The 23,787-nt window shown below is 37.3% G+C and overlaps 1 protein-coding gene across 4 annotated transcripts in view; it reads left to right on the top strand.

The window, feature by feature from the left end:
- The window catches only part of rptor (regulatory associated protein of MTOR, complex 1), a 343,625-nt gene that overhangs the window by 307,143 nt on the left and 12,695 nt on the right, over positions 1-23,787 (top strand). For all 4 annotated transcript variants that reach the window (XM_065253269.2, XM_065253268.2, XM_065253267.2 and 1 more), the window contains 4 exons: positions 267-394; positions 7,154-7,240; positions 18,508-18,624; positions 18,858-18,987. In XM_065253269.2, coding sequence (XP_065109341.1) covers positions 267-394; positions 7,154-7,240; positions 18,508-18,624; positions 18,858-18,987 — 462 coding nt within the window. The remainder of the gene's footprint in view (positions 1-266; positions 395-7,153; positions 7,241-18,507; positions 18,625-18,857; positions 18,988-23,787) is intronic.

Here is a 23,787-nt window from a genome sequence, read left to right as displayed (position 1 = left end):
AAAGTAATTGTCCGTTTTGATTTCATGGGTACTTTAATAAATGGCACTTCAAATATAATGTTTACATTGTAACACCTAATTTTATTGTTACAAATTTTACAAAGTTATTTTTACAGTATTAGGTTAGGTAATTTACTTTTGTGTCTTTTGTTATAAAATGTAATACCTTTTTTTTTTTATATATTTTCATCTATTTCATCTATTTTGTTTTTCCTTGTCTTTACTAGTAACCATTTTAAATGTTGACATCATTGTATGCACTGCAGGACATCCCAACAGGAGCTGACAGCTGTGTGACCAGCTTGTCATGTGATCCTCAGCGGTCACTAATAGCTGCAGGTCTTGGAGACGGATCAGTACGAGTTTTTGACCGCAGAATGGGACCCAACGAATGGTGCGTCACTTTCATTAATCGCTGTGTACAATCAGTAACCTAACGAACACTGCAGATCACTGGAGACATGAGTCTGCTGTTTTTGGCTTTTAAGAGGAATCATATTACGGAATCAAATTTCTGGAAACTTAAAAGAAATACATAATGCAGAATCTTTAATTAAATAGTCTGTGATGAATAGCCCCAACTGATATGATTTGAATGACATCCCTTAGAATCTTAAAACATTCCTAGCTGGCAAAGTCAAAATGTTAAGAAATCTTTCTTTTTAAATGGTTTTACATACAGTGGTATGGAGACCACCCCTCTGCCACTTTTGCTAAAAACCAAAACGGTCACAGTTTTCATAAAATAATAAGCAAATATGAAGCATTGTTAGACTGTTAACATATTATTGATGCAATAAGTAAAATTTAACTGGCCAGCATTATTACAGAAATGGTTTTCCCAAAAATTGAAATATGATTTACCGTTCCTTAGTGCCATCTTAGGTGTACATTCGGATGAGACGTTAAACCGAGGTCCTGACTCTCTGTGGTCATTAAAAATCCCAGGATGTCCTTCGAAAAGAGTAGGGGTGTGCCCCGGCATCCTGGCCAAACTTGCCCATTGCCCTACTAATCATCCCTCATACTAATTGGCTATATCACTCTATCTCCTCTCCACTAAGCTGGTGTGTGGTGGGCGTTCTGGCGCAATATGGCTGCCGTCGCAACATCCAGGTGGATGCTGCACATTGGTGGTGGTTGAGGAGATTCCCCCGTTCATATGTAAAGCGCTTTGAGTACTGAGAAAAGCGCTATATAAATGTAAGGAATTCATTAATTAATTACATTATATGACTTTCTCTTCAGCCTAACACAATCAGAATTATATTAAATAATATTCTAGCTCCTCCTAGACTGTAATGCATTGACATGTGTCCAGTTTTCTGAAGCCTGTCCAAGAAATTAGATGTATGATTGACAAACACCCATAGACAATAATTAGTACCAAAATTAAAATCCCATTCATATAATAAATAAAAAATTTGGGGGGCCCACTGTGCAGTGTTATGCCAATGTGTGTTACCCTGGAATGTTTTTTAAACAGTATTAAAGAGCACCTAATTCATTGCTAAAAACAACGTTATTTTGTACATTTGGTGTAGTACAATATGTTTTACATGCCAAAATTTTTTTGCTTGTTTTATGCACAAAATCACTTACATTTGATATTTTTGGTCTAAAAACTAGACTTATTTTCTTGGGTCGTTTTGCTCATCAAGAAAAAGCCTTTTAATTTAAGATTTTTTTGATATTTTTAGTGAAAACAAGACAAAAATACTAAGAATTTATTTCTAAAATAATTTTTTCCAGTTTATATTTAAATTTTGCAGTCGCGCTAGTGTATGCGACCTTAAATAAATATTAGTCGCGTAGGCAGGAAAAATACTTGCAAAATGCGACTATTTACTCGCAGTCTGGAGCCCTGCTACCTAAGTCTGTGTCATTAATGTTAATCAAACAACACAAGACAAAGAGAAAGTCACTTCTGTGGCTCTAAAAATACATTTAATTCGTACACTGCAAAAAATTATTTTCAAGGAAAAAATGTCTTAGTATTTTTGTCTTGTTTTCAGTAAAAATATCTAAAACTTCTTAAATGAAGATGTTTTTTCTTAAAGAGAAAAATAACTTAAGAAAATAAGTCTAGTTTTTAGACCAAAAATATAAGTGTTTTTGTGCATAAAACAAGAAAAAAAATCTGTTAATGGGGTAAGCACATTTTTCTAAAAAAAATTTTGAATTTAGTGTTTAAGAAAAATGTTTTAAGATTTTTTGCTTACCCCATTGGCAGATTTTTTTGCTTGTTTTATGCACAAAATCACTTATATTTTTGGTCTAAAAACTAGACTTATTTTCTTGGGTCATTTTGCTCATCAAGAAAAAGCATCTTAACATAAGTATTTTTAGATATTTTTACTGAAAACAAGACAAAAATACTAATAATTCTTTTTCTTGAAAATATTTTTTTGCAGTATATGACTTTAAATCTTAAGCCACTTTGCTCATCAAGAAAAAGCATCTTAATTTAAGAATTTTTTGATATTTATACTGAAAACAAGACAAAAATATTCAGTAAGACATTCATTTTTTTTGCTGTGTGTAACTTAACGAATACTTGTCAGACAAACAAAAGATAAATGTCTTCATAATGATTGGAATGTCTACGTTTAAATTATGAAGTGAAATTGAAAACAAATATTCTTATTTTGCTTAAACTGTATAAGAAGGAGAGGCACCATCTTTATCCTGTTACTTCATTACTTGAAATGAGTTTAGATTGCCACCCCCATTTAAAATTTTGGTTTATAGGTATACAGATATGATCCTCAAAATGTGCCTTGATCCTTGATTGAATTTTTTTTAACTATAATTGAATTAACCACAAACAAAATAAGTACTTTTGGTTTTTTTTAGGTTCTTCTGACATTCCTGCATGTAAGGCTCATTATGTAGATCATTATGCAAGTCTTTGTATCCTCAGGTGTTAATCACAGATTATTCAGGAGCTTTCATGACTCCTTGCATATGGCCTCTCTAAGCAAAAAGTCTCTTAGAAATTCTAAATCAATCTATTTTTTTATTTGAAAAAGGGTAGGCAGAATGATTTTCATATATATATATATATATATATATATATATATATATATATATATATATTTTTTTTTTTTTTTTTTTAAACTATAGCCTATGTCTCCATCTATCATCAAACTATCCATCTATTATCAAACTATCCATCTATTATCAAACTATTAATTTATCATCAAACTATCCATCTCTTACACTCTCATTCCATCAGTCTATTGCTGTTAGTTGAGATCACGAAGAAGCCTCTCCATGTTTTAGATAGCAGTTTATGTATATTTAAAAGCATACATTTTGCGGTTGAAATCGGCTTGTTTTTCTGGAGATTCTAGCGTGCAGCATGGGGCGTCATTGTCTGTGTGTATATTTACATACTGGATAAGCTTGTGTTTTCGCCTCTGCCCCCAAAGGGAACAGTGTTAATACTGAATAAGGATAGTTCGCCCAAAACTGAAAATAATGTAATTAATGACTCACCCTTATGTCGTTCTAAACTCGGAAGACCTCCGTTCATCCGTTCTCGCGGTACTTTGACGTCTTACAGCACAGCATGAAGTCAAACTCATATAAGTTACACAGAGATTGTTGAATTTTTTATATAATTGGCTACATGTTTTGTCTATCAATATTTTCCATGAAGTCATTGGCTGATGGAGGAACGAGTGAGCGATTGGTAACATCTCTTAAGGACTTCACGTTTTCGATGGTGCTGTTTTTGGATTATCTATTATACTACCTCCCTATTTTAAATACAAACTCTGAAGGCGGGTTCATGTGTTTAACGGAACGTAAATACCGGAGTGTTATCTGATATACCCTTACATTTTACGATGTAAATAGTCGTCAGATTGTATATTATATTGTATTACCTGAAGTTCATGCGAAATCTAATGTAAACAATAGATTTTATATCTATATTTCACGGATTATAAGCATTTGTGGACAAAAATCATTGGATGATTCACACATCTGAAACAGACTGGATTCGACTTGTGATCCCCACAAAGGTAAAAGTCCTGTTTATTTTTGCATGTTGTTCATTCGGACTTCTGTAATAAAATACGACATACTGTATGATGCTAGAACACCTGTATCTCAAAACGGCTTTACAGGGGGTATGGCTTAACTAAATGACATGTAAATGAGCCCTATTGTCTCTCCAGCCAGGGAAAAGGGAAAGTGGTAACTTTTTTCTTTCTCAAATTTCTCAGCATTCTCTTTCTTGAATGTGTTACATTCAAATGGCCACAACTTCTCCAAACCTTTATTTTGGTTACTTGAAGAACCTGTTGTCTATGGATCAAGACTGGACTTTAAAAAAGCTGGCATTTCAGGAATGACAGACATATTCATTAAAGCCAGAGTTATCACAGTGAAGCATCTGGCAATCCTAGTAGGCCCACTTTTGAATAATTTTGATGCCGTGGCAAATTTTTTGGGACTCTTTAACAGAAGAGGAAAAATTGTGTTTAAAGAGCTGGTTAAATGGGTGTGAGGTTCCAGACATCAATGACTCCTTTGCGAGTATAGGTGTGAGGCCAAAGTTTGATGAAGAGGACTTGTGGTGTTTTAAAAATGATTTTCGTTTCACTTTTTTAATACTGTTGGGGGAAAAGTCTATACTTTATGTGTTAAAGTTTTAAATAAAGAAAAGTTGAGAAATAGAGTGGATACGCCGTGAATATCTTTTTTAAAAATAGGGGATGAAAAGAGGCCCGTTTGGGAAGCACTTTATAAGCCACCATTGACTAAAGGAGTTGGAGACATTCAGTGGAGAGTATTACATGGTATCATCGCTGTCAATGCTTTTGTATCTGTTTTAAATTCAGATGTTATAGACAAATGCCCTTTTTGAGATTTTAGGGAAACTATTTTTCATTGCTTTCTTAAATGTGTATGGCTTGGTGCTTTGTTAAATATTCTTAAAGAATTGTTTGCTTTTTTTGATGAGGAATTTTCAAATGTGCGTTTTATATTTGGAGTTAATTTTGGGAAAAATAAGAAAAATGTAAGCAAAATTTAGAACTTTTTAATAAGACAGGCTAATGAACAAACTCCATCGCACACCTGTAGTGAATAGGTGCGTAGGAAAAAAGACCAACAATTAGGTCGTATCAGAAAAGAAAAAAACTCCCGCACACTATCATATACTTGCAATTTTAAAAAAATGTTTATTCACAACAACGTTTCGGTCTCACGACCTTCATCAGGTATACAAAAAACTTCACATTCGTCTCATTTAAAAAATATCACATGACTAATCAACAGAATCACATCTGCGCTCACTCAAGCTCATTAGGCATACTAGACACCTCTCATAAACAATTACAGGTTGAAATATAACAGAGAAAACACACTCCTGTTTCTTAATTAAGTACAGTCATTAAAAGCACAATCCACATGTAATCAAACAGTCTCAAGTTATAATTCTAAACAGTGGTCGACAAAACTCAATAATCACCAAAACTCATAAGGAAGATATAAAGCACATTGTTTCAAACAGTTCCTACAAAAGATATTATAAAAGACACATTGTTCCAAACCGTTATCACAACATCACATTGAATAATGCCTCATCATTCATCCCCATAGGAGATAAAGTCTGAAGGGTATCAATCCAGAAAAGTTCACGTCTCTGTAAAAGCAATTCCAGGTCACCCCCTCTAGGTAGCAAATTTACTTTCTCAATTCCACAAAAACGTAAAGAGGTAACATCATGATTAAAAGACAAAAAGTGTGCTGCAACTGGATAATTTAAATCTTTTCTTCTTATAGAACTCTTATGTTCACTAATTCTCTGTTTCAATTGACGTGACGTCTTCCCCACGTATCCTAAACCACAAGGACATCTGATCAAATATACAACATGAGTAGAAACACAAGTAATTACAGATTTAATTTGACATTTTTTACCAGTTCTTGGGTGACAAAAAAATTATGTTTTACACGTATTGTTGCATTGAGCACAGTTCCCACAACGATAATTGCCATTTTGTATAGGGCTAAGTAGACTCTGAGAATCCTCGCGTATATTTGATCAGATGTCCTTGTGGTTTAGGATACGTGGGGAAGACGTCACGTCAATTGAAACAGAGAATTAGTGAACATAAGAGTTCTATAAGAAGAAAAGATTTCAATTATCCAGTTGCAGCACACTTTTTGTCTTTTAATCATGATGTTACCTCTTTACGTTTTTGTGGAATTGAGAAAGTAAATTTGCCACCTAGAGGGGGTGACCTGGAATTGCTTTTACAGAGAGGTGAACTTTTCTGGATTGATACCCTTCAGACTTTATCTCCTATGGGGATGAATGATGAGGCATTATTCAATGTGATGTTGTGATAACGGTTTGGAACAATGTGTCTTTTATAATATCTTTTGTAGGAACTGTTTGAAACAATGTGCTTTATATCTTCCTTATGAGTTTTGGTGATTATTGAGTTTTGTCGACCACTGTTTAGAATTATAACTTGAGACTGTTTGATTACATGTGGATTGTGCTTTTAATGACTGTAATTAATTAAGAAACAGGAGTGTGTTTTCTCTGTTATATTTCAACCTGTAATTGTTTATGAGAGGTGTCTAGTATGCCTAATGAGCTTGAGTGAGCGCAGATGTGATTCTGTTGATTAGTCATGTGATATTTTTTAAATGAGACGAATGTGAAGTTTTTTGTATACCTGATGAAGGTCGTGAGACCGAAACGTTGTTGTGAATAAACATTTTTTTTAAATTGCAAGTATATGATAGTGTGCGGGAGTTTTTTTCTTTTCTAATAAGACAGGCTAAAATGGCAATTTATGTAAATCGAATGAGGAAAATTGAAAAAAGATAACAAGATTGAAGTTTGTATGTTTTTTAAAAGTCTTGTTAGAGCTATAATATCCTTAGAACATGAATATTATAGTTGCTAAAATATTTTAGAAGATATTTGGAGCTATGACTGGATCATTTGTTCCACTGTTGAAGGAATTTTCTCTCTCTCTCGCTCTCTCTCTCGCTCTCTCTCTCTCGCTCTCTCTCTCTCTCTCTCTCTCTCTCTCTCTCTCTCTCTCTCTCTCTCTCTCTCTCTCTCTCTCTCTCTCTCTCTCTCTCTCTCTCTCTCTCTCTCTCTCTCTCTCTCTCGCAGCCGTGTGATGACGTATAGGGAACATGCTGGATGGGTTGTGAAGGCACATCTGCAAAAGGAGGGAGAAGGGAATATTATCAGTGTCAGGTACGTTTTTCTTTCCTTCGGTCTCATATTTTTGATGATGTCAGAGCAGTGTTTCCTATTTAATCACACAATTCTTATCACTTCTGCCTGTTGCTTTCAGTTTTAGGTTAAGTTATTAATTCACACAATGGCTCTTTAGTCAGAGTCATTTTTTTCAGTGAAAAAACTATCCATATGCTTGCTTACTTACTTATTCATTTAGCTGACGCTTTTATCCAAAGTGATTTACAATTGCTATATATGTCAGAGGTCGTACGCCTCTGGAGCAACTATGGGTTAAGGGTCTTGCTCAGAGACACAATGGTGTGTCACAGTGGATTGCTCACGACCCACAGTCATTGGAGTTATGGTGTCTGTAAACAAACACAAAGTATTGATAAGTTGACCACGCTCATCCCTTACTAAGTTTACCATAATTTACTATAGTATTTGTATATAAACCACAGTAACCACAAATGTACTATTGTCTCATTACAGAAACCAGTTTAATTGTTATATTCTATTAAACATATGGTAATACAATTTGCATTTAGCCAAAAACCGTTGCACACTTTCTGTAGTTCACAGTACAAATTAACTTCAATACCGAAAACTTAAACATTATTTTAATTATAAAGCATTTTTTCAGTGACAAGTACAGTGGGGTTCAAAAGTTTGGGCACCCTTGGTAAATATGAGCAAAGAAAGCTATAAAAAATAATCGATAATGTTTCTTTTTTTAAGCCTTAATTTAAAAACATCACAAAAATATAAAGTTTCATTGAAGTAAAACATTGGAAAGTGAAGGGGAATTTACATTACGAAATAAATCATTTTCTCCAATACCCACTGGGCATAAATATGGCACCCCTTTATTTAATCCTCCTTGCTACCTCCATTTGCAAGGATAGCAGCTGAGAGTCTTCTTTTATAATTCAATTTCAAGTTCATTTATTTATAAGCACATTTTAAACAGCTACAAGACTGACCAAAGTGCTGTACATTGAAAGTATAGAAAAGACAGATAAAGCAAAAATAAAAACCAAATGCATTTAAATCCATAAACAATTTAAATTTACCAACCAGGTTTTACACTACAGTAAATACAAATAAAAATTAATATGCCAGCTCAAACAGATAGGTTTTTAAAAGAGACTTAAAAGTAGATATAGAAGGTGCCACTCTAATCTTGAGCGGCAAGTTGTTCCATAGACGGGCCCTACCACCGAAAAGGCTCAATCCCCTCTACGTTTAATTATATGTCTGATGAGGTTGAAGAATTCATGGCAGGTGATCTTAGATTATTTCTCCATACAGAGTTTCCACCAGACCCTTCATATTTTGCTGCTCTCTTTACCATGACCCATTATAAGATTTCTAGCAGAGCAAGTCAGGTTTTTACTTTTTTTATCTGTTGGTATTTGATATAATTCATGAAGCCATGTGTCTGAATAAGATGCCCAGGACCTATGATATAAAAGTAGGTTAAAAACAATAAAGATCCAGCAGTATGTTTAACTGGAGCACTTTTTAATCCATGTGTGCACCAAAACCATCTTGTGTCCCTGCTGCCAAAAATACTCTTCTTCATTTCATATGACCGCAAAACCAAGTATTTCTATTTAAAGTTCCAGTATGGCAAATTAAATGGGACTTGTTTTTTTTTATTAAAGTTTATTTAATTAACTAACTGCAGAGTTTAGTTCCAACCCTAATTAAACACACCTGAAAAATCGAATTAACGTCTTCAGGATTACTTGGAAATTAAATTCAGGTGTGTTTGATTTGGGTTGGAACTAAACTCTGCAGGACAGTGGCCCTCCAGGACCCAGGGTTCCCCACTCCTGGTGTAAGGCTACACAAAATTCACAGTTCGGTATGTATCTCGTATTTTAAGTCGCGGTACGATTCAGTTTTGATACAGTTAAAGGAAGGAAATGCAAAACATAAAATTACTTGTCATTTATTATTAATAATATTTGTAAAAATCAACAGTTAACATATTGTAAAAACTGTTTACATATTTTAAACAGATTTTTTAAATAAGACACCTGCTTGGTTTAAATAAAATAAATAAATAAAAACAAAATAAAATAAAACATGAGGGGATAATGAAAATTCCATGCCAACATTCTAATGGAAACAAAACCTTGCAACAGTTGTCCCGCCTCCATGGTTTCTGATTAATCCAGTGTTCTGGATGTGACATTGATGAGTTACGCTGCTTGCAAAAGTTTAACTTCTTTTAACTTGACATAACGTCTTAAAACCTCGCTCATTCGCCAGACTTTGCAAGAGACGTCCGTCAAACGCATGTTTACATAGAAAGCACAGTGAATTTAAAAAACATGTTTGGCTTTAGCGGCTTTGTTAAACAACCTTGCCGTCTGCCACTTAAAATGTTTGTCTGGGAACTCTTTTTGCAAGTATGTTCCACACGTAAAGCAAGCCTACTGTTAACTACTCTTAAAGATTGAATTCAGTACACATGTGCATGGAACCAGAAGTAATGTAATGAAACGGATTGGTATGAATTTGTGTACCGCTACAACCCTAGTCAATACAATTACTACTACATGCGTTAAAAGACAACCCATTGTATGAGATCTGAATGGCAGTAAAGATAAAAGGTTTGAAGAATAACAGAATAACTGATATAATCAAACTCAACAAAAGTTAAAAGGTTTTACATCTTAACGAGTAAGATTAAAACAATGTTAAAAGGATGAGACAAAAAGTTAAATGAATTAAATAAGTGTATTTAAAATGATCACATTGAACTTAAAGGGTTACTTCAGTATTAAGCATTAAGCTTTGTATCAGTAGAAAACCAGTATTATTTTCGAATTATTGTGCTTCCTCCCTTCATATTAAAGGTCTTCTCGGGTCCAAAGAAATGTACCAGACCCGAAATGACCCGAATCACTTTATTCCCGAACCCGACAAGCATAAATAATTTTTTTAAAGAAAGACCCGATCTGAGAAAATTAGACCCGAGTCCGACCTGAACTATTGGCATTTTTTTTTACCCGACTGGACCCGAATGTAAACGGCACTGACGTGTGTGCATTCTGCAGACTCAAGCAGCAGTCAGAAAGATAGAAACTCCATTGGCATCGCAACCAATTTGGCGAGCTGCTCCATTTTGTTTTACTTTATCTGATGACGACACCAAGGTAACCCCTAAAATGTACATTTAAAATTAACTAACATGTCTGTCTCAATGAAAGTTAACCTACCGCCAGTCACACAATGTCGCAAGCGCTCTTGGCAAACAGATGATAGGTTTGAAAAGGACATTGACGAATACACGCGAGAGAGTTCTGTTCTTCTTGGTTCCGTTCAGCAAAAACACATACATTTTAAATTACCCGAGACCTGATGCCACTATTATTGTACCCATCCCATGTCCCAGGCGAATGTGAAACTTTCTGACCTCAGGTTTTCGGATCAAAGTGGACCCGTGAAGACTCTACTTCATATCTCTCTGAGATGAGATGTATGTATTTTTAGTATAGATAAAAAGCCTCAGATGGCGCAAAAATCGTCATTTTGCGTCATCAGAGGTTTTTTTGCCCAGAGGCTTAAACTACAGTCAGTATTAGCAGCTAGTTCCGCATGTTTTAACCACGCCCATATGGGGTGGGATCTCACTCACAGAATGTAAAGATGGTGTCAGCCATCTTTAGAAGCTAAGCTATCAGGCTCTTGCTCCATGGATAAAATTATAATAGTCTAATCACAATGATGGAAGGTAGTTTTGAAGTTGAAATGGCAGAAGGGGATTTCGAAGATCTGTTGCGAGAATCGGATGCTCGCTTGCTACCTGTACGAGCGATGATGAAGGAACGAGAGGCGGTCGGAGCAGCTGCTGCAGCAGAGGAGCAAAACCTGCTTGGCTTCAGGAGGGAGAGCCCGGGCAGACTATGGAAACAGATTTGCTGTCGCGAATTTCAGCTATACCAATTTCTTCTGGACGAGATTGCTGAATCCACTGATAAAACGGCACCGCTGGCATGCGTAACTGAGGTCACTAGTTTTGAACCACACATGCAAGGGCGTAGGTTTGATTCTGGCATTGGTGGGGACATAAATAAAATGGTTGCATTGCAAAAACTGTTTATCACCGTTTACTTGACACAAACAACAGACAACTCAGTATGCACTTTACTCCGTAACATCTGACTCGCCACCCCCCGGCCATCCCAAATTTATAATAAACAATTCGTTATGTCCTAGAGCCTAATAAACAGTAACTGTTTAAGTCTTTGTCAAAAAAAAGAAAATCACATTGTAAGATATAACCATATTTACTTTATAACAATGAAGAATATGCAAGTAATATTTAATTCTTCATTTAATTTTGCCAAAAAAATCCCAGTGTTGAAGATGGTATATCATGCTGTTTCCTGAACAACGTTTATTAACGTTTCTGTAGTTCACATTAAATCTTCTTTTCATTAACAGACAGTTAAAGGCGCTCTAAGCGAATAATGTGCGACGTCACTTCCTGTTGATGTTTGAACTGTTTTCAAACAGACAGAGCGTAGCTAACTCCTCCCCCTCCCCCTCCCTTCCGTGCTTTCATGAACGCGCCCAACCCCCACCCCCAAATCCTTCTTGTCGTTTATTGGCTGGAATACTTTGTTTTGTTTTGTGCTGGCTAGGTTTGGCCATTTGTTGATATGGCCGTTTGTGAAGCCTGGGCTGTCTACAGAGATCGCGTTTTTTTACAGTTTGATCAGCGGACAGGCAGCAAGCAGATAGTGAGGAGATGTTTCCGGTATGTAACAAAAAATGTTTTATGGTCTAAAACGCTTCAATTCGCTTAGAGCACCTTTAATCAGTGTGAAAAATAATTTTAAGTTTAAAATGCAACCTTACATTATGTCTACATCTGTGCAAGTAATGACCACAGTGCAGTAATGTAAAGTATTCAGCAATCATGACATGAATTCATGTTTTTACCATGTTGGGGTTATTTTCTTTCATGGATTAGGGACCCCCTAAATAACCTTGCTACCCCATTTATAAAAGGTTGACAAAAGTTTGCAACTCCTCAGGTTAGCATGGGATTGTCGTGTATTGGTGAAAACACTTTTCTTGAATCATTATGTGACACAACTTGTTCCGTATTTTGTGAATGAAACCGTTTCAGTGGGTATAATAATACTTTCTTCCTCACTTACCTGTAGCCCGAATAATCACGCGCGTCTTGTTGAGTGAACTTTGGCGCGTTGTACAAAGTGAAACCATCCTATCACATGTAGCAGGTAAAGACTAGCCCATAAAGTGATGTGATTTAGAGAGGTGGGACTCAAGAAATGCTAATCCAATCATATTAGCAATGTGTTTAGAGAGGCGGGACTAAAGAAATGCAAAGCCAATCATATTAGCGATGTGAGTTACGGAGGCGGGCATTGCAGAGAACGAAAGCTGGAAACCGTTTGTGTACCACATAGAGCGTCATTTTTACAGAACGGGATTGCAAAAGATTTCTAGTCTCATTTAAATGATTCCTGAAAAAAAATATAATAAGTAAAAAATAGAAAACACAAGAATAAGAAGGACATTAGTGGTTATATATAAATACAGATTAATTGTTTGGTCGAAATTATTGCTAGGGACAATTCAGTCTTCCCTGAATATTGCTAGGGACATGTCCCTAGCGTCCCACCCTAAATCTACGCCCATGCACACATGGACACATGAAACCTATTTCAGGAACCCGAAGATAAATTGGATACGCCAGCCAAAGCCTGCATGGACAAGTGGACGGCTTAGTGTAAAGTGAGTATAAGGTTTTCTTTTTGTTACGAAGATGTTATGTACAAAGTTTGGACACCCTGCATTATCACAAGGTTCTTCCCTTGTAGTCAGCCGAGCTATCGTTGTTATGTTTACATCTATGCTAGCATACTGTAGGTGCAAATAGTTTGCATTGCTAACGTTGTGCTTACTGTTTTGTAGATAATATCGTCTAACAGCCTACCGTCACATTATGAAATGGGTCCTACAAGGCGAGAGACTGGGGAAAAGCTATCGTCTTGTGTTGTTCAGGACATCAGACAGAGATATCCAGCTCCTAACTGGCAATACTGTTAATATAAGGAAACTGCTGAAGCTCTGGAAGAGCTTGAGTGTAATTTTTTTTTAAATAAAAGTGTGTGTATATATATATATATATATATATATATATATATATATATATATATATATATATATATATATATATATATAACTTACATTGGTTGTGGTTCTTGTTTAAAACCTTTAGTGTTGCTACATTAGAGTATGTGTTAGCCTATTGAACTTCATAGTTTTATATTATACTTCATACTATTATTCTTTTGCTGGTTTTGGGTGTACAAAGCAATTTAGCACCATTTCGATAGAAATGTATCAGCTAACTCACTGATGTATCAAAGCAAGCCTAGATGTATACATATTCCAGATACTGCCGCCTATATCTGGTAGGCATGGTTTGGGAGTGGCCAATGAATGTAGTGATTTCACACATGGCACCAATTGGGTAGTATGCCATACACGGGACATTAGAGGTGAATTTCTCCTTTTGTGTGCGTGTGTGTGTGTGTGTCAGATTACCCCTCCCTCCCACCAGAAAAATGCTGATCCCTGGAGCACCAAGAGGATCCTAGCAATCTGGAACACACAGATGCGGTCCTGGAGCCGGTGCAGAAGGTCCTTAATAATCTGGAGCACACAGATGAAGGTCCCTTGAAGTGAAGGTTTGCTCTCCTGAGCTTCACCTTGTTGCAGACGTCGGGGATTGCCTCGACGAAAAGCTCGGAACTTGGTGTGATCTGCTTAGTCTCTGGATGCAAAGGCCAGAAACTCATAACTTGTGATCTGCTATTAATTCCTACTACATGGGCTGGAGATTCATAACTTGAGGTCGATCTGTTTCAGTCTCTGTTGTGAAACTCAGATCGATGAGATGTAAAATCTCTCTGGGAGATTCAGAAAATTGATAATTTTTTTGGTGATCTGTTAGTGTTTCTTGTGAGTGTGAGACTCAGAACTTGGGTGCTCTGTTTCAGTATCTTAGCACAAAGCTGGAGATTTTATTTTCTGTAATTCAGAATGCTAGTGTCTCAAAACGAGTATAAATTCAATAGGTGATGGTTTTTTATCCATTTTGTTGGTGGAAGAATGTAAAGATTTGTTCTTTGGTAAGCCAAAACTTTGCATAGCCATACTGTTTTCTTACAGACTTTTTACGATCAACCAGAAGAAATTGTGTGGACCAATAAAAATTTCCTGGCACTGAGGTCAGCTATAAAAGATGTCTGTTAGTTATCCGAGCAACCTTATCTGATGGAACTGCACATTTGTTTGTGTTAACCAACCAAAATCCAGTCCCAATGTAGGGCACCCTTCTCCAAGGCAGTTGGGGGGACTGACATTTTTGTTATCTGCTGTTTTGCTTCACCACCAACAATTTCCATTCCAATAAAGCATGACAGGAATATAGCTGAAAAACATGCAAGTAAAGGGACTTCATGATTTTAAACTGTAGTGGAATGACTTTTGTGGGTACAAAGATTTGAATGCTTGCTCTTGAACTTGGTGATGATGCCTTATCGATGACCAAAACTGAACAGCAATATAGCTGTAACAAAGACATGACACACAAAAACACATGACAAAACCTGTTAGCCAATAAATATGAACAGACATAAGACAAAAAATTAGGAATGTTTAAATGTATAATTAATTTATAAAAATGAATGTAATAAATAATTACAATTGTACAATAATTTATTATTAAGACTAACAGCATACTTACAGTAAATTAAAAAGCCACCTTGAGACAGCAATGTCTGTTTCCAGGATTTAAATGAGAGCTATAAGAAATCAGAATAAATTAATTCAATAATGTATTTCACAGTGGAGGAAGGCAGGAACCAGTCAAAGAAGAGCCATGATTCAAGAGGAGGTACGGAACCTGGAAGAGGAAGGACGAAGATCAAGGACAGTGGACCTAGCTTCCCAAGGAGCCTGGACCAGATGGGATCTTCCCAAGAGGAAGATTTCCTGGGCGGACCTATGGAGACTGGAACCGTTCTTCATATCCTTCCTGTCAAGATCAGTGTATGACACACTCCCAACAAACTTGCACAGGTGGGGTATGAGAGAAGGACCCCTTGTGCAAACTTTGCGGGGAGAGGGGCACCATGTCACACATCCTGTCTGGGTGTAAAAAAGCACTCAACCAGGGTAGGTACAAATTGCGCCATGACAAGGTGCTCATGACACTTGCTAACACCTTAAAGCAAGAGAGGAAAAAGAAATGCCAACCACTTCGGAAAACATAATCAATCCAGTTTGTAAGGGGGGAGCCACCAACCACAACGACAAGAAGAACCAGTCTGCTACAAAAGGCCCAATCATGGGAAATGAAGGTCGACCTGGGAGGAAGGCTGCAGTTCCCCCAGTTTGTCCAGACAACCCTGAGGCCGAATGTGTTACTGTGGTCTGAAGAGGGGAAAAGATAATCCTCATAGAACTTACAGTCCCATGGAAAGAGGGGTGTGAAAAGGCCTTTGAAAGGAAGAGCCTCAAATACCAAGACCTGCTGCACAATTGTAGGGAAAAAGGATGGAAGGCTTGGCTGTTCCCGGTCGAGGTCAGCTGTAGAGGATTCCCTGCTCAGTCAGTATGAAGAATGCTTACAACCATTGGAATGACAGGGAAGGAGAGGAAGGCAGGAGCTCGCAGGAAGGGGGAGGCTGCGGAAAGAGCCTTTTGCTGGTTATGGAGCAAGAAGGAGCAGTTGAGCTGGAAGCCAGGAAAGGAAGAATGGGCAGTGACTTAGCTACCACTGCCGACCCACCATCGGGAGATGACAAACATCATGGAGATACGCATACAGGAATTTACCATATCTTCGGTCTATAAGGCGTGTTTTTTTCCATAACTTGGCTGGTGCTGCGTCTTGTAGTCAGGTGCGCCTTGTAAGTCAGTATGAATTAATTTTGACATTTATGAGGCAAGATACAACATTACCGTCTACAGCCGCAAGAGTCCGCTATATGCTGCTTCTGTATTTATGTAATTCAATAGATTCAGTAATGTGGAATGACGAGTATGCGAACTTCACGCTGGTTGGCTTGTTTGGTTAATTTAGCCTATTCAACCTTCCAGGTAAGTTCTGTATGCTATGGTTTATCGTTTAAATAACTGATAATATTCATTTAACTCCAAGACATCTATTCAAACTGCTGTTCTGTCTGCTATAGTTTAGTTGAATAACTTTGTGTCAGCGTGGGTTTACTCCAGGTACTCCCGTTTCCTAGCCCTCCTACGTGCTTTTGCTTAATTTTTCATTTCGCTTCAGCAGTACGTCTGGGATTTCTCTATAGAGTTTTTGTTTCTCTTGCAAAAATCTGCAGGACCAATCAGCGAACAGATGGGGGTGGCTAAGAACGATGACGTTGAGGTCGTGCGTCAGTTTGAGTTGTAGTTCAGTAATGGCAGCGGAGAAAGACGTGAGAAAAGCTATTCGGTCCGTTGTTGCTAAACTGCCGAATATACAGAAGTTGAAGCCGGAGCAAGAACCAGGTTTGCTAAGTTTTGTTTGTCTGATTATTATGACTTGTTGTTTCCGGACGGTTTCGGTGCATGATATACGTCACGACCACACGTTAGCGATTGGCTTTGGCAGAACCTGAGTGACTCTGGGCAGATCCAATAGTTTTAAACTTCAACAATGGACCCTCCTTAACGGAAGTAACGCTTTGCAATGGAGCGTGGCCAGACTCTCTGTACAAATGAAATGAATGTACGAGAGTCTGGTTGGACCAGGCTACCCGTTTCCTCCCACAGGCCAAAAACATGCAAGTTAGGCAAATTGAAGATGCCAAATTGTCCCTCCCCCAACCTGTGTATGGATCAACTTGTCTGAATAAAACTTGTGTATGGATTAACTTGTTCTCGCCATGAATATAGCCGTAGATGCTGGAATGGCGTAAAGAAATAAAGGAAGATGATGTTGAATAACTGCCTTTTCAAATTAAATGTCTGTTCTTCAGCTTGGATATTGTGAAATCATTTTCTAAATAAACGCAACGTATATAGTCCACTGTGACTTAAATGTTATTTCGTCTTAATGACACATTTTTGAATGATGCGGCTTATACTCCGGTGCGGCTTATAGTCTGGAAAGTACGGTATATTGCTCACCACAAATCTGAAGTTATGGATATATGACCTCCGTTTGTTGGTTACACTTCTAAATGCCCGATTAAGATACTACAGTGAGTTTTGGGTTATTTGTTTGAGTTCAGCTTTCTTCTTGAACAAATTCTGAAGACAGGAACATGTTGGTGCAACACAGCATAGAAGTGTTTCATTGAGTTGATGTTATTATTCTGTTTAGCTCAGCACAACAGTATGTGTTAAGTGTACAGATTTATCATTTCTACCACAGAATTAAAATGATAATGTGGACATGACACCATCCCTATAAGCAGGGGCAGAACACTCTTTTAAACTATATAAAAATATAACAGAGCTAGAAGTTTTTTTATATATTTTAATGCAAAACTATTACATAGCGTGCCTTTAAAGGAGCATTTCACGAGTAGAAACATTAATCTTTATTGAAAGTGTGTCATATTGTCGAAATGTAACATACATTTAGAATTTGGTGCCTATTTGACCGAGAAAAGGGGTGTTTTTGTAGTCTCACTCCCTCAACAAAGATATTGGACTTCGTTCTTTCAATGATGCAAAATGATGATTTTACATCACTGAAAGAAGGATGTGCAACACTGAAATCTGTATTTCTCCTGTTTCAGCGGCAACTGAGAAAATTATGCATGACCATTCAAAAACATGACTGGGGTTCTAACTATACAAAGCTTTACGCAAATGGGTGAAGTGTCCCTTTAAAGCAGCCCAAGCAGACACTGTGTCCTCAAAAGCTTGTACAGTGGAAACAAGTATTCATGATATGGGTGCACCGCTCCAGGCTTGTCTTCTGACCCCAACATGCCTATCACTTTTGAATAGGTTAAATGTGGACTCATCATAACCCATTTTCACGTATAGTTCAGTCTTTATGCTCCCTAGCATAAACCTCACAATTCGCTTTCTTGTGGCCACACAGCTATTACTTCTTAAACCTCTAAGTTTTGATTATATTGATTGTTTGGAAAGATTAACCCAGTTTTCTTATAACATGAGTTTAACTGGGATTAACTTTAAATTTTTTATAGAGTGATAAACAATGTATGACAATCAAGTTGGTTTTTCTCTTTCAGTGTGAATGGAGATGTGCGGTTCTTTGATCCACGGTTACCAGAAACAATCAATGTCTTGCAGACTGTGAAAGGACTGACAGCACTAGACATCCATCCTCAGGCCAGCTTGTTCGCCTGGTGAGAGATATACATGCACTTTATAATTTATTATGATTCATTATTTATTCAAATGTAGTGTATTTTTGTTAAAACTTTCCAAACATATGCATTTATATAAAATACAGCTGTTGTGATTTTAGTGTAGCTTAATCCTAAAATCAGGTTCCTAAAAGGTTCTTAATTTTAGACCCTTTCCCCCTTTCTTTCTCTCTCTCTCTCTCTCTCTCTCTCTCTATCTATCTATTCATCAGTGGCTCCATGAATCAGTTTATAGCAGTGTATAACTCCAATGGGGATGTTATCAGTAACATTAAATACTATGATGGTTTCATGGGGCAAAGAATTGGAGCCATCAGCTGCCTGGCCTTCCACCCATACTGGGTAAGACAATGCATTGGTCCATAATGTCACACACTTTAGACACTACTCTTGAAAAATACAGTCTGATAAACAGTCTGGTTGATGCTAGGCCATTTAATGCTTAACCTGTTCATCACTGTCCCACAAGTGGGCCCATAATTTGTTACTACATGTTTATAATCCTATTTAAAATTTTACCATTCTTATCCGCCATCATCCCATTTAAATAATTCCCTGTATTTCTCCTGTATTTTTAGTCTTTCTATAAAAAAATCCCACATTGCCGTATTTGTTGTTTTCAACATTCGACTCTGGTAAAGCAGGCGGCAGTGTATCTGTAACATATCACTGATACGACACCTGCCAATGTAACAACAAGAAGAAAATCTTCACGAGGTTGGGTTTGTGTGCTGGCTGATGCGTGTGGCAGGTTGTGCATTTTTTTTTTATAGTTTTGCGTGTAGGGAAACACTGCTGTTTGTGCTTTACTGCTTAAACCTTGTGCATTGTTCAAATTTACTACCCTTTCGTGTTGTTGGTGGATGAAAACATCCACTAATTTAAACGGCTTTAAAAATGTATCAAATGAATATTTTTTCCATTTTTTTCTCATATATTTGTTAATTAACCTTAGTACTGATCAAAACTACCAAATCTTTACAAAAATTCTATTTAATTCTCTTTAAACTCTTTAATTGCCAAGTTTATAAGTGGTGTCACTGATTTGAGGAAAAACACACGCAAAATGACTGATTTTCAATATAAAAAGTGATTGTGGAATGGATTTTTTAAAATCTTTTACACAGTCTTGGGCATGTCAAAGATTAGTAAAAACATTGGCTTTGATGCATTTAAAATTTTGTGTAGCATCAGTTTTTAATTTTTTCTCCCTCATTTATTGTTAGTGTCTGTTTTTGCCCCGTTGACTTTCATTATAACCACATTTATTAGAGAACTAAACAATCAAACTAACTTTTAGTGTGTAGGCTATGTGTGCACGTGTGTGTGTTCAGTCTTTCCAGCAGGACTTGCAGCATATCACTTGGTGCTCTCTGCAAGTGTATCCACCACAACGGAAATGGTGGTGCTGTTCTTCGTTTTTGTTCTGTGCAACACTTGCATGTTCCCCTCTTCCCTCCAGAGCTGCTGGTGTCTGTGGCTTTATGTCTGGAGGGATAGCAGCAGGAGACTGAATCTATCTTACCAGTGCAGCAGCAACTCGTGCATGAGGAAGGTGAAAAGCTGTTTAGGAGAAGCGTTTTCCTAGAGAAGCTGGGATAATCTCTGGTATCTGCAGCAATATTGAGGAGAGAGCACCTCCCTTGCACACCAGTTGCTGCTGCACTGGTGTGAGAAATTCAGTCTCCTTGATTGTTTAGTTCTCCGTCCATCCTCTACTCTTGCTTCATTGTTCATTGTATTTAAAGTTGTTTTTGTGTTCATAATAAATGATGTTCATAAATTTAATGCAGAGAAGATTTTTACAGAAAATCTTTTTTCATGCACACACAAACACGCGGGCACACGCATATCTTCTTTAACTCTGGGACCCTGTACCGGGTCCAGAATTATCTTATTTTGACTTAATATAAAATATTCCTGTAATTTTTAATGGTCTATCATGGACCCAGTACCACATATGAGATACTGTTTGAAAGCTTAGAGTCTCTACTTTCTGCAGATATGCATCACTTTGAGATATCTTTCACTGTAAGAAAGTTATTTACACTTAATTTACACTATCACCCCCCCACAATTTTGTATATGATTTTAATATTCACGTATTTCATATTTTTCAAGTATGACCAACATGGGCAAGTCTTATATCACATGAAAGCTCTCACTCTCAGGAATAAAGCTACATCGTTATGTTTGTTCTATTATTATCACATATTCAACAATCGTCGAATGAATAATGAGGTAAAATATGGTCTTTTGTAAACATATGGGAAACTTGAGTGTGGTCTGCCTCAGATAGCACAGATAGCCACAAATGATACATCATCTTTTATTTTAGGTCCTACTCTAAACAATGAGTCCATTCACAGCATTTTCTTTGGTTGTGTGCATATATAATCCCTTGCTATTTATTATATGTGCAAAACAAAAAAATAATATTTATATGAAAAATGTATTTTCACACCCTTCAGTAAAATGAGAATAACTTTTGAATGCGACATGCTAAAGAGTTCATTCTTTTTTTGGGTGTTTACTGTCTGCTGCTGCTAACAACCAGAACTGTCTGCAGTCTGCTAGAGCATCCAGAACCAGAGTTATACACTATCACAGACAGTGTTTACAACATAAAAAAAGACAATTTGGTGTTTCATCATATGAAAAACAACATAAATAACAATATTTGTCACAAACAGCAGCTTTTTATGTAACTTCAAAGGGTTTTCTTTAAAATGATATAAAGATATTCCATTTATTCCACTGTATGTGGTTATGGGAGCACTTCAAATATTTTTAGGCAGAAATTAAATACAAAAAGGGTATTATTCCTCCCTTCAGTTGGAGTAAAATAACTTTTGCATTTATTATGATAGAGAAAAAATTCCTTTTTCCTCTGTAAGCTGGCAATAGCTGGAATCAAACAAAACTGTCTGTAGGTTTCGTTACCACTCAGGGCCAGAGTTATACACTTTTAAATACAGACTTTAGAAAAAAAACATTTTTGTGTTTATTAGAGGACTGACAACACATACAACCATGTTGACCACTTTTAACAGTGTTTTATGTAATTTCAAAGGGTTTCTTGTAAAATGATACCAAACTTTTGTATGTGCACCTCTGCATGTGGGTATGGGAAGCTTTTGAAATTTGGTAGGCCAAATCCAGGCGGATATACACACACGCATACACACACACACACACACGCATACATGGAGTAATTTTAAATGATGGCAGAGGTAGCTCCAGATCCGCATACACCTCAGAAAGTTTCATAGCTGAAACGATCTAATGCAAAGCACTGACAAGATTAAACCAATTGTACTATTTGTCTTCGTGTAACAGTTACTGTCTGAGGCACTCGCTAGTTTGTCAGATGCGCGACAGCAATCACATCATGCAGATCACAGGCTACTTAATGCGACACTTATGCTGGACATCGTTCCTCATCACCAAAGGTCTGCTAAGGTCAAACATTCAGCATCCAACATAGGAAGGGTCTTGAAGTCTGGCTATCTCCACAAGCTCCAGGCCAGGTTGGACGAGAAGTTGTCTGCCTTTGGACCACTAACTGGAAATGAAATTGAGAAATGGAATCAGTTTAGAGATGTAGTGACAGAGACAGCCAAGGTGGTGTTAGGCCCCAAGGAGCGCATTCATCAAGACTGCTGGGCTCAAAGGACAAAGCATTTCTCGAGTGGCAGAAAGACCTAAGGTCCACGTCAAAAAAAAGTCCCTGCGAGAAGAAGAATTATAACACTTTGCCAACACAAATAATATCAAGCAGTTTTATGGCTTTCTTAAGACAGTATAGGGTCCTGCAAAATCTGGTTCCGCCCCCTTACGTTTTGCTAATGGTCTCACATTAATCAAAGACAAACAAGGCAGTAGAAACAGATGCCAATTGCTTAACCTCCCATCAACAGTCAACCAGTCAGCCCTTGACCTGATCCCTTAAAATCCCTTTCTTGAGCAGCCAGATGATCCCCCATCCCTAGCTGAGGTCCAGAGGGCTATCAAGCAAATAAGCTTTGGCAAGGCAGCCGGCAAGGATGGCATCCCTGCAGAGTTCTACAGGGCACGTGTTGAGGATGGACTCCAGGCATTCTATGTGGTTCTGACCAGCATCTAGGCAGATAAAGTTATGTCCCCGGAGTTTCGTGATACCACAGTAGTTTTAAGAACAAAGGTGCAAAAGCTGAATGTAGCAACTACAGGGGTATTTCTTTGTTCTCCTCCGCTGGCAAGATTCTTGCCCACATAATCCTCATCAGACTACTGACATCAGTCTTTAAACAGAACCTGCCCGAGTCACAGTCTGCCTATGAATCGCAGCACCATCAATATGATCTTCACTGTGAGACCGGTGCAGGAAAAGTGGCTGGAACAGAACATGGACCTCTACATGGTCTTCATTGATCTCAGCAAGGTGTTAGACGCTCTGTGGCTAATACTCAAAAATCCCAGCCAAGTTCACCAAACTGATTAAGTTGTTCCACATTAATATGATTGGAGAAGTCCTGTTAGGTGGAGAGAGACGCTGTGAGAGACCTGATCTTGGGTGTGTTTACACAGGTACTGTCGCGACTGCTCAGTCTTCTTCGATCTCTAGGCTCAAACAAAGACCTGTTTAGAATTAGTTTTGTGGACTTGCATCAGTGACTTAAAAATGTAGCTTTTTCAAAAACCACGCATAAACATGTTTCTCTCAAAAATACAAACATGTACATACATGTAGCTCATGTAATATTGTAGCCCAGTTTGTGCTGAACACAGTGTTATGAGACTTTTGCCATTAATATGTTTTTAAGCAACTGAAAAAAGCACAAATGTCAGTGCATGTCAAAACTTCCCCAGGGCCTAAAAACCCCCTAATTAATTTAATAATTCATTTGTTACATTTAATTAATTAATTCGTTACATTTATATAGCGCTTTTTTGCAGACCTCAAAGCGCTTTACATATGAATGGGGGAATCTCCTCGGCCACCACCAATGTGCAGCATCCACCTGGATGATGTGACGGCAGCCATATTGCGCCAGAACGCCCACCACACAGCTTATTAGTGGAGAGGAGACTGAGTGATATAGCCAATTAGTAGATGTGGGGATGATTCGTAGGCCAATAGGCAAGTTTGGCCAGGATGCC

Source organism: Paramisgurnus dabryanus, chromosome 7 (genome assembly GCF_030506205.2).
Source record: "Paramisgurnus dabryanus chromosome 7, PD_genome_1.1, whole genome shotgun sequence".
NCBI lineage: Eukaryota > Metazoa > Chordata > Actinopteri > Cypriniformes > Cobitidae > Paramisgurnus > Paramisgurnus dabryanus.
Note: the sequence above shows the minus strand (reverse complement) of the source record. Positions and strands in the feature narration are given on the sequence as shown.